The sequence below is a fragment of the Vespula pensylvanica genome, chromosome 12 (genome assembly GCF_014466175.1).
Source record: "Vespula pensylvanica isolate Volc-1 chromosome 12, ASM1446617v1, whole genome shotgun sequence".
Lineage (NCBI taxonomy): Eukaryota > Metazoa > Arthropoda > Insecta > Hymenoptera > Vespidae > Vespula > Vespula pensylvanica.
This window is the reverse complement of record NC_057696.1, coordinates 791,583-804,082: the sequence shown is the minus strand read 5'-3', so window position 1 is coordinate 804,082 and position 12,500 is coordinate 791,583. Positions and strand designations below refer to the sequence as shown.

At 32.6% G+C, this 12,500-nt stretch overlaps 1 protein-coding gene and 1 long non-coding RNA gene across 2 annotated transcripts in view; both read left to right on the top strand.

The window, feature by feature from the left end:
• The window catches only part of LOC122633617 (protein bric-a-brac 1-like), a 246,021-nt gene extending 238,081 nt beyond the window's left edge, over nucleotides 1–7,940 (top strand). Inside the window, exons 3-6 of the mRNA XM_043821703.1 lie at nucleotides 3,544–3,721; nucleotides 5,428–5,513; nucleotides 6,181–6,420; nucleotides 6,931–7,940. Coding sequence (XP_043677638.1) covers nucleotides 3,544–3,721; nucleotides 5,428–5,513; nucleotides 6,181–6,420; nucleotides 6,931–7,451 — 1,025 coding nt within the window. The 3' untranslated portion in view covers nucleotides 7,452–7,940. The remainder of the gene's footprint in view (nucleotides 1–3,543; nucleotides 3,722–5,427; nucleotides 5,514–6,180; nucleotides 6,421–6,930) is intronic.
• A 31-nt stretch (nucleotides 7,941–7,971) lies between these two features.
• The window catches only part of LOC122633626, an 8,998-nt gene continuing 4,469 nt past the window's right edge, over nucleotides 7,972–12,500 (top strand). The window contains exon 1 of the long non-coding RNA XR_006328153.1: nucleotides 7,972–8,020. This is a non-coding gene — a long non-coding RNA (uncharacterized LOC122633626). The remainder of the gene's footprint in view (nucleotides 8,021–12,500) is intronic.

Sequence of the window (12,500 nt, the reverse complement as noted above, 5' to 3'; positions counted from 1 at the left end):
TCGATCACAAAGGTCGAAACTTTTGCATTTCTTAATTTAGCATCATGAGAAGTCCGATCGTAATAAAATCGTAATTATTATCTTCGATGACATAAATAACGTCTCCCGTTAACGATAATTAATCATTAATTAAGACATTTAAAGAAGGAAATAATACTTCGTACACATTAGTCGAATAAGGGACGTAAAGAAAGTAATCGAAAGAATTTAAAAATTAATTAGAGACTCGTCTGTGAGAAAAGAATTATAAAAACAACATTCCGTACATTATAATTCCTTTATTTGAGCTAAAGAAAAGAAAAGAAAAGAAAAGAATAGAATAGAATAGAAAAAGAAATGGAAAGGAAAGGGAAAAAGAGAGAAAAAAAAAAAAAGAAATGATACAAAGAAAAAAAAAAATGAAAAGGAAAATACGAAAAAACATTTTCTAACGGTAGTAAAATCTCTAATCTATTAAAAATATTAACGAAAGAATATAAGAATAAATTAGAATCGTTTGTCAGAATAAAACTATAAAAACGTTCTTAACGTTAACATTCTTAACTCCTTTATTTCAACCGAAGAAAAGAAAAGAAAGAAAGAAAGAAAGAAAGAAAGAGCGAAAGATAAGAAGAAAAAGAAAAGAAAAAGAAAAAGAAAAAAGATCTTCTAACGTTACATTTATATTTACAGATTCTTCTTCTATATTTGTTCCCGTCAATTTTTCTTTTTTTTTTTTTCTTCTTTTTTCTATAAATCTCAAAACTATTAAAAATACTATCGTAATGTGCGTTTGATATGTATGTGCGTATAGGTGTATACGTATATGTGCGCGTATGTGATCATCATCGTTGTGTTCAAAAGAGAGTAACAAAAAAATATAAAAAAAAAGAGTAAAGAAAAACGAGAGACTGTGTGAAAGAGAGAAAGAGAGAAAAAGATAGATAGATAGATAGATAGATAGATAGATAGATAGATAGATAAATGGAGATACATACATATAGATATAGATATATAGATAGAGATAAAGATAAAAGGAAATACGTATCACGCGATATTCCAAGTCTAGACTATAAGGAGACGCGTTTGTACGAAGGAGACGATAGATCATGAAAGTATAACGAGGGCGCTTCGTTTTACGGAATCTAATCTTGCATTTGGATTAAATTATCACGGTCGACTTTTCCGCTTTAGCAAAGGGAAACGAGAAGTGGAGAAGGAATTCGAAGAAATAAGATGTTTAAAGAACTTCCTTCTCTTACCTTTCGCACTCAATAACCCATAACCTTCCCCCACTTCTTTCCTATTCACCATCCACCATCAACCCCTCACACCGTTCAACTTGGCCACGTTCTCAATCGTTTTTAAGCTATTCGTGAAACAATTTTCTAAAGATAGAAAACGTAAACTCTTTTCTATCCTCGTCAGAATCGAATATGGGTGTAAGAGTGTTGCGTGTGTTCGCGCGCGCACGAGCTCGCGCTCGTATTTCCAATGAATTGTATTAATCGTCAAATTGGAGGAGGCTTAATTAAACTCAATAACTTAACTATTAAATAATCGTTGTGAATTAAGGCCATTCGTGCCATACTGGGTGCTCTCGATATATACAGTGAATGATCACGATACATGTAGAGATCTACGATGTGTATACTACGTAAATACGCGTATGACGTGTACGTATTTGGGAGAGAGAAAGAGAAAGAGAGAAAGAGAGAGGAAGAGTAAGTTTCTCCGTATGTTTATTATGTATGTATGATGTGTGTGTGTGTGTGTGTGTGTGTGTGTGTGTATGTGTGATACGTATATAAGAAGAGTTATTATTTACCGAATAACGTTCGTTCTTCTTCGTTCTTCTCCTCATTTCCGGAAAAACGCGCACGTAAATTCGCACTTTAAAAAAGTCTAAACTCGAGGAGAAATTGTTTTCTATCTTTCTTTCTTTTTCTCTTTTTCTTTCTTTCTTTCTTTCTATATTTATTTATTTATTTATTTCTTTTTTTTTTTCTTTCTCTTTTTCTTTTATTAGTTTTTATTTTTATCCTTTTTATCTTCTTAATCTAATTTTTTTTCTTCTCTTCTCCTTTCTTTTCTTTTTTTTTTTTTCTTTTTTTGTAATATTCGTCTTTGACAAAATTAACGAAAAGAACTGGGTGATGAATGCTTTTTAATATTTAAACTGTGTCCTCTTTCCAATATTAATCTTGATTATAAACTCGTTTATATTAAAATTAAGCGAGTAATTCGAATAAATGTCGAGTAGTGAGTATGAGAGAGAGAAAGAGAGAGAGAGAGAAAGAGAGAGAGAGAGAGAGAGAGAGAGAGAGAGAGAGAGAGAAGAAACTCGGAACGACTTCGAATTTCCGTGAGCAATGATTGTAATAGTGATGATGCAATAATTAAATAACGACGATAACCTAATTAGTATTTAACGTTAAATAACGATTATTATTATTATTATTATTATTATTATTATTATTATTATTATTATTATTATTATTATTATTGCTACTGCTATTATTTTATTAATATTATTATATTATTATAACTAATTAATATAATTATTATTATTAATATTATTATTATTATTATTATTATTATTTTTATTTTTAATATTATTAATACGTTTCCTTTCTATTTTCTTTTCTTTTCTTTTCTTTTTAAACGATTGAGCTTGTTTTGTTACAAATTGAACGCATCTTTGTAACGATTGTATAAACGACGACAATACAATCGATACGTTATATAATAATTAACAGGTTATGTAATAATTCATTTAACCTTTGAACTTCATATTTTGTATCTTTCTTAAGATTCTTCATTTTACAGGCAATCTACAATATCGAAGGTATAAGAGAGAGAGAGAGAGGGAGAGAATGAGAAAGATATTGAGAGAGAGAGAGAGAGAGAGAGAGAGAGAGAGAGAGAGAGAGAGAGAGAAACATATATGGATTTTACAAAGTCAAAAACTCAACTCGAAATTCTAAAGCGAGAAAGTATCAACAAGAAAAGAAAAGGATGTAACAAAAAACACGTTCGATTCAGTTTTACTACGCGTCACATTTTACGCGTCACAATCGCGCTTCCATCTACATGCGTATTTATTTATTTTATTCTTTTTTTGTTCTTCTTTTTATTTTTTTATTTTTTTTATTTTTTTTTATTTTTTTATTTTCTTTTTATTATTTTTCTATTTTCTTTTTTTTCTTTGTTTCCAACATAAACGAGAACGTAGAAATTAATACGTAAAAAAAAAACAAAAAACAAAGGACGAAAACAACAAAAAATAAAAAAGAAAGAAAAAAAGTAAATAGAGAAAACGAGAAATTCCGAAATTAAATCGGAATTTTTTAACGTTTCCGTCACTGTAATACGGTTTGTGTAGTGCTATACTATATACGCGTTTTTTTCATATGTACATATATATATATATATATATATATATATACATATATGTATGTGTATGTGTATGTGTATATGTACACATTAATTTGGCGTTTACAAAAAACCATTGACTAATTGTTTTCTCTCCGTTTTTTTCCACGGGGGGACGTTAACTAGCAGACAGCTACCAGTATCAGCTGCAGTCGATGTGGCAGAAATGTTGGAACACCAATCAGAGTCTGGTCCACAATCTACGCTTCCGTGAACGTGGCCCATTGAAATCCTGGAGACCGGAAACAATGGCGGAAGCGATCTTCAGTGTCCTTAAGGAAGGACTTTCATTGAGTCAAGCAGCGAGGCAAGTTTTTCTAGTTTTCTTACCCGTTCATTATCTAATATTTAATTCGGTATAAAGAAAAGAAGAAAGAAAGAAAATAGAGAAAATCAAAAGCAAGGAAGATGAGTTGTTGTTATCGTACACATTTTTTTTTTAATATTTAATATCGATATGAAAAAAGAATGGAGACATTTTTTAATTCAATTTTCTAAAATCAAACAATTAGTTTCTAATATATATATATATATGTGTACTTTTTTTTTTGTTGTACTTGTTATTATCTTTTTTTATTTTTATTATTATAAAAATTATATATAAATTATAATTAGAATTAATTATTAATGACAAAAGACGAAAGGAGACTTTCTTAATTCAACTTTCTAGAATCTTATAATTGATTTATATTATTATTATTATTATTATTATTATTATTATTATTATTATTATTATCGTTACAAAAATTAAATATAAATTATAATTATAATTAATTGTTAATGTCAAAAAGCGAAAGTAGACATCTTTTTTTTTAATTCAACTTTCTAGAATCTTGTAATTAATTTGTAATATATATATATATATATTATAAGAATGATATATATTATAATTAAAATTAATTATTAATATTATTTACGAATAATCGATGTAAATGATGAAACGTTCGACGGATCTATATATAATTTCTTGGAAAATTCTCTGGCACACTGACCCATTTAATTTCTTAGAAAATTCTCTGGCACACTGACCTATATAATTTCTTGGAATAACACTTCATCGACGTCAAAGTAAAAGAAAACAAGAAGAAAAAAAAAAAGGAAAAGAGAGAGATACAGAATGAGTGACAGATGAACAGAAAGAGAGAAAGAGAAAGAGAGAAATTTATTATATACATTGTATATGTCCTCGAATTCGACGGACTCACATTCTTCGTCCTTTTCTATCTCTTTCTCTCTTTTTCTCTCTTTCTCACTTTCTCATGAGTTCGAAGCTGAGAAATTCGTCGAGGAAAAAAAAACTACTGTTTTGCGTCGGTACTTCGTACATATTACATATATATTACCATAACTGTGTTTCTCTGTATAATACATATGTCATTTCTTGGAATTAACTACTTCAAAGTAGGTTAACTGAATTCATAAAAATGAATGATTGATCTGGTAACATAACGGTGTGTATTTTTTTTTTTTTTTTTTTTTTTTTTTTTTTTTTTCTTTTAAGAAGAAGTAAATATTCGAATTAATGATATCTTCGAATGCATGTATAATTCTTTCTTTTTTTTTTCTTTTCTTTTTCTTTTTTATCATTTCGTTTCTTTCTTCCTTCCTTCCTTCCTTCCTTCTTTTCCTTTCCTTTTATTTCGAATCTTTATCGCTCCAACCATCGGCTATTCTGTCAACTAATAAATAAAATTTAATAAACATTTTTATAATAATATATAACTATCTTGAAAAAATTTATCGTAGCGTCTTTATTTTGTGCCTTTCAAAATTTATTAAAATTTGTTTTACATCGTTAATAAATGTATCGTATATCCGAACATGCTATAATATTTTTGAAGCAATAACAGTTCGTTTAATCGAGATAAATCTTTCAAGATAAGAATCTTTCTCGAGGATTTAAAGATATTGATAAAAATGACATCGAAAATTCTCGCGAAAGATAAATATGCAAAGTCTGAAAGATGTTTAAAAATAATAAATAATAATAATACGTTATCTTTTTCTTTGCAGAAAATACGACATCCCTTATCCGACATTCGTCCTCTATGCGAATAGAGTCCACAACATGCTAGGTCCTAGCGCTGATGGCGGGGCCGGTGAGTATTAATTGTCTCTTCACAATCTTTTTCTCCGTTGCTTTCTTTCGTTCCTCGATTCGTGACCCACCCTCAAAAAAAAAAAAAAAAAGAAACAAACAGAAAGAAAGAAAAATTAAAAAAAAAAGAAAACAAATGAGAAAGACAAACGAAAGAACATGAAATAAGAAAAGAAAAAAAAAAACATCCTGCAAAAATTCAGTTGTATCTATATGTATGCATATATAACATATACGTATACGTATATTATGTAATACTTACATAATTATCTAATTTGTTACATTCTTTATCACAATTTTATATCGCACTACGTATTTATATATACATACATAGAATGTATACATAATTTATTATAATTATGTAATTATTAATTACGTAATTACATAATTTATTACACAATATAATTATATATATATATATATATATACGTGTGTGTGTGTGTAAATTATATTATAAAAAATTACGATGAGATTACAACAAAAAATAAATAAATAAAAATAAAAAGAAATAAAAAAAAACAATACCAACCATCGTTACGAATGATTTTCGTAAACGATACACGAAAAATGAGAAACGAGATTGGCCATTATGATAAGCGAATAAATATGTGTAATTTGATTTAGAATGAATCGTTGGTTTTTTTTTTTCTCGGTTTCATTTAACATAGATTTGCGGCCGAAAGGAAGAGGACGACCGCAAAGGATTTTACTCGGCGTTTGGCCAGACGAACACATTCGTGGTGTCATTCGTGCAGTTGTCTTCAGAGACGGTCATTCTCCACATATTGTTAAAGAGGAACCAGCATCGATGTATCCGACTTTGGCGAATTATGCAGCTTGCAATGGACCAGAAGGAGCCGTTAGTCCTGGTGCTGCTGCCGCTGCGGCGGTGGCTGCTGTTGCTCAAGGTATTTTTAAAAATTTGGGATTAGGAAATATATATATATATAATATATATGTAATATATAATAATATATATAATAATATATATATAATATATATATATAATTTTAGAAATTCAAATTTAAGAAAAACTAAAAGAAATATACCGTTAAATGATGAAACAATTTCTTTAAAAAATTACATCAAATTTACGATCTAAACGTTAGCATAATTATAGTACATCACAGTAAAAACAAAACTTGATTACAGTTACTGTACATTTGAGGAATATAATAAGAATTATATTTGAAAGGGTATTACGAACTGTAACAAATTTCGTATAGTTATAAATAGAAAAAAAAAAAAAAAAGAATAAGAAAAATATATTAGATCTTGATTCAGAAACTAAGATATAGGTTTGATCGTTCAAAAGTATCGGAATAAATTTTAATAGAATAACGTGCGTGTATGTGCGTATGCACAAATGTATATATATATATATATATATATATTAAAAATGTAATTATTGTTTTCAGGTCTAAGGCATCAAATGTGTAGCATGGTAGCAGCAGCACACTCGCAACACGACATGATGGCGACGAATCTATCGACGAGCCTATCGACGAGTCTCACGTCGAATCTCCAAGCTGCGATGCAAGCGAGTCAGCATCACAACAACAATAATGCGAGCGGTATCGGTAGTAACAATGGAGCCGGAATGATCGGTTGTGGTGGTAACAACAATACCGGTAATTCACCATTGAATCTTGGCCTGGCGAGTCCAGGCTCTGGTGGACCACCTGAAAGTCCAATGGAAAGTCCACTAGCGAGTCCTTTGGGCCCATTGATGGATCCTGGACATATACCGGGTAGCGTAGAAGTTGGTATCGGTGTCAGTGGTATGACCTATAAGCCAGCACGGAGCTTCGTCAGTCCACGACCGGAGAATCTCTTTCAAGAGGATATAGCCGACCTCGTAAAGAGTCCGCACAGTCTCAAGGACAAGGACAAGATCCCAGTGAAGTTGGAACCCCTTACCGACTCCCGTTGCGAATAGTAAGCGACGATTTACGACTCTCCGAGAGCGAGTGAGCAAGCAAGTAGAGCGAGTGTAAAAAAGAGAGAGATAGAGATAGAGATGAGAAAGTGGAAGAGAGTGAGAGAAGAAGGAGAAGAAGAAGAAGAAGAAGAGAGCGAGAGAAAGAGAGTAAGCTTTTTCTGTCCGTCGAGACGCGAAAGATAGATAGATAGATAGATAGATAGATAGATAGATAGAGAAAGAGAGTGAGAGCGAGAGAGATAAGAGTGAGTGAGAGTGAGAGAGAGAAATATATATAGAGATAGAAAGTGACGACGATTTTCCGTTCGACGGACCACAAGACGCTCTCTCTCGTCTTTCAGTACTCCGGGATTTCTCGAAGAACACTTTGAGGTTCAAATAGGAGAAGAAGAAGAAGAAGATGAGGAAGGAGAAGGAGGAGAAGAAGAAGACGAGAAAAGAGAAGTATAAAGGAGCGATCTTCTCGAAAAAGAAAGAAGAAGAGAGACGACTTTGGATTTAAAAGGAAGGTAGAAAGAGAGAGAGAGAGAGAGAGAGAGAGAGAGAGAGAGAGAGAGAGAGAGAAAGTTAGCAACTCGCTGAGAGAGATAGAAAGAGATAGAAGGAGGGAGAGAGAGAGAGAGAGAGAGAGAAGATATATATATATATATAGAGCTAGCGCGAGGACTTTTCTACGTACGAAGAAAGATTGTCGAGAATCGACGACGAGCCTTGTTCGTGGGCTCCGCTTGAACGCCACGTACAAACCCGCTGTTAGACTCTACGTGAATAAAGTAATTGAAAAGTAGAAGAAGAGGAAGAAGAAGAAGGAAAAGAGGAGGAGGAAGAAGAAGAAGAAGAAAAAAAGTAGGAAGAGGAAGAGGATGAAGAATAAGAAGAAGAAAAAAAGAGATAAAAAGTCGCGTTGCGAACTTGAAAAAGTAGTAAAAGAAGAAGAAGAAAAAGAAGAAGAAGAAGGAGAAGATGAAGAAGAAGTTATTTCTAGGAGAGGAAGAAGCAAAATTTCGTGAATAAGATAAAAGAAAAAGGAGAAGAAGAAGTGGGTGGGGAGGGAGAGATTTAGAATCAAAAAAAGGAGAAGCGGACGACGAGAAGATAATAATAAGAAAATGTAGGAAAAAGCGAGAAAATGTAGAGAAAAGAGAAAAAGAGAGAATAAGAGTGAATGCGTGCGTGCGTGCGTGTATGTGTTAGAGAAAGATAGAAAGAAAGAGAGCGAGAGAGGGAGAGAGAGTGAGAGAGAAAGAGAGAGAGAAAGAGAGAGAGAGAAAGAGTGAGTAGAAACTACTATCGAGAAAGCAGAGTCGTCATTCAAAAGCTGCGTCGTCGATCGTCGCCGGGTCGCCGAACGTTTCTTCTCTTCTTTCTTGTCGTCGTCGATGATCGGCGATCGAGAAAGACGAGATACATATATCATACACACACACACACACACACACACACACACACACATACTCGATTTACTTCCAGGGAGAAGAACGAGAGAGAGAGAGAGAGAGAGAGAGAGAGAAAATAAAAAAAATGGTGGAAGGATCGTAGCTCACCACCCACCTCCCACTACCACCACTACCACTACTCATTTACGCCAAAAACAGCAGCATCAATCATCAACATTAACAGAAACACGTTAACGCGAAAACACTTACTTAAAACATATATAAGATACATTAAACACGTGCGTAAGTATTACACTTACGTAAGTAAGTAACACATACATAATTTACACGTGCGTACAAACTTCTTTACAAAGGAACTTATGTATATGATCGATAAAGTATTCGGTTTATATTCAAATTATTCAAGTACACGCTGTGTTTTATTAACCTTTTGTTTCGTTCTTTCTTTTCTGTTTTTTTTTTTTTTTTTTTTATTTATTTATCTTCCTTCCTTCCTTCCTTCCTTCCTTCCTTCCTTTCTTTCTTTCTTTCTTTCTTTCTTTCTTTCTTTCTTTCTCTTTTTCTTTTTCCTTAAGATAACTTAGAAATTTATATATATATATATATATGTATATATATATATATATATACATATATATGGATGAAGAAGAAGTTTGTAATCGTACATGCAATTGCGAGAAAGAGAAAGAAAATACACATTGACGCGCTCGTATGTATGTATGTATTATTACATGTATTGGCGTACATGTTTATTATTCTTCTTCTTTTACTCGTGTTACAAATAAAGAATTTTACACGTACATTTACTTTCTACAGACAGGTATACACAAAACATACATCAGGGAGACATACGCGCTCGTATAAACATACTACACAGAGACAGAAAAATAGACAGCCTAAGTATACCAAATTTATACCTACGCGTACGATGTATATGACGATAATAGCTGTACTTTTAATGCCAAATGTATAATAATTCGTAAATACGATTATAATAATAGTCGTCGTGATCGAGAAGAGATTCGTTACGACGACGACGACGACCGGCCTGCGGCTTTTTCGCGACCCAAAAGTAGTCTCACAGCCTCCGGATACCAAATCACACACACACACACATACACACACAAATATATATATATGAACATACACGTTTACAAACAAACGAATAAACAACACACAGAGAAATACGTACGAGTGAGAGAGACACGTATGGTTAGTTGCGCGCTGCACTGCCCGGTCGTGACACGTGGCGTGTCGTTCGATCATTCTCCCTTCTAACCCTCATCCCTAACCTTCTCCCCTATTCCCTATATTCCAGCCCTATCTACACCCTTAATCCTCCTAGTATTTTCATTTCTTCGAAACTCACTTCTTTTTCTCTTCCTCTTTTTTTCTTCTTTACGATCTTTTTTTTTTTTTTTTTTTTTTTTTTCTTACTCTTCCTCGTTTTGAGAAGAGAGAAAGAGAGAAAAAGAGAAGGAACGAAGGATTAAAAGAAGCAAGCAAAAATAAAAAAATAAATAAAAAACAGAAAGGAGGAAGTTAAACTTCTCGGAGTAGAGTAATAATTTTAAAAGAATAAGATATGGAGGAAATGAAACGACCACGCCACGTAAAACGATTATTTTTCTAATCTGTGCGACGCAGTGAGCGATATCGCCGATCTTACATACATATACATATACTCGAGTAATATGTAATAATAATAGGAAGAAAAATACAGAGAGAGAGAGAGAGAGAGAGAGAGAGAGAGAGAGAGAGAAAGCATACGCGTATATACACTTATATACATACACACATACATACATAACACACAAGAAAGATGTACAAAATTTCACCCTACGATTGTCTACCGAATAAAGCGAGAGATAGATAGAAAAAGAGAAAGAAAAAGTTGTAGAGAATGAGAGAGAGATAAACAGATACAGAGAGGTATTGAAGAACTGAGAAAGAGAGAGAAAGAAAATATATAAATTGAGTGGAAAGAAAGAAAGAAAGAAAGAAAGAGAAAGAAAGAAAGAAAGAAAGAAAGTCGACGTCTTTTTATGAACGACGAGTACACATTGGGACGAAAAAAAAAATGATCGATGTACTTTATTAAGTGTAATTATTGCCTTCCTGCCATGTTTGGGGTATGCCAAGTATAAAAATTATAAGGTTTAGAGATTAGGGACGATGAAAAACGGGAGATGGTGACACAGGAACCCGGTGAAAGAATAAAAGGAAAAAAGAAAAAAAAAGAAAAAAAAAAAAGATTGTATGAATTTGATAAATTGGAATGCGAGATGATAATATGATGTTGCGTGTCTGTTTTGTGCGTGTATCTATGTATGTGCGAGAGAGAAAACGATATGTGTGCTTGTGATATTGAGAATGAGAGAGCGAAAGAGAGAAAGAAAATAAAGGGGCAAATAAAGAAAGATAGGAACGTGTGAAAGAAAGAGAGAAAGAAAACGAGAGAGAGAGAGAGAGAGAGAGAGAGAGAGAGAAGATGGGTAGCTCCATTTCGTCGAGATATCGTGCTATTTTTCAAAATTTTACACGTTGCGCGTGACTTTTGCGAACGGGACCCTCGGACCTCCCCGACAATCGGAGAAGAATCTCGAGATTGTACTATATATAGTCGGTAAAGAAGAAAAAAGAAATAAATCAAAGTAAAAAGAATAACGTCTGTCGGATCGTTACGAGAGTTTTGATCTGGGAAGTTAGACGAGAATTATAAGGGACAAAGGGATAAATTGCAATGGGCGCGTAAGGGATTAGAGGTTAAACGATTAGCGAAGAAAAACGAGCTCTTGCACTATTCTTTTTTCTTTCTTCGTTTTTTTCTCTTTTTCTTTTCCTTCTATTTTTTTTTTTTTTTTTTTTTTTTCTTTTTTCCTTAAACTCATTATACAACACGTGCAAGAAAGTAAAGGGTAAGAGCGAAGGGGGAAGAGAACGAGTAAGGAAAAAGATCACTTGGCGCTCTTTCACGCATCCTCTCTCCGATTCTCCTTGTATCGTTATTATATACATACATACTTACGCGATAAAAAAGAAAAAAAAAGAAAAAGAAAAAAAAAAGAAAAAAAAAAGAATATATAAAATGTATTTATATACATATATATGTACTCGAGGCCTTCGCCTAACGTTTTACTCGCGATCACGTTCATCGGGAATAGATCTTTCGTAATGGAGACATCGACGGCCCATTCGCCTTCAAACATTTTTACGTGAGCGTTTTAACGAGCGTCAGAGCGAGACCAAAAAAAAAAAAAGAAGAAGAAGAAAAGAAAAAGAAAAGAAAAAAAAAGAAAAACTCAAAAGTGACCTTCGGTAAGATTTTTAATGGTGTATTTTTTTCGGCCTTCACGGTGATAAAAAAGAAGAAAAAGAAGAACAAAAAGCAAAGGAAATGAAAAAAAGGGTATAGTAGAGTGGGAGAGTGAGGAAGAGAGAGAGTGGGTGGAAAAGAAGGAGGGTGAAGGGGGATGGTTATAGACGAGAAAGAGGGATCATACGGGAATTTATTGAAAACGCAAACGTATATTCCCATGCGTCAAAAATGCCTAAATTAATCGTTTGATATGAGTACTGTACTTTTCACGTAGTATAAAATACAGATCGCGATCGCGCGCTGTTTCTTGTTAAAAAAAAAAAAAAAAAG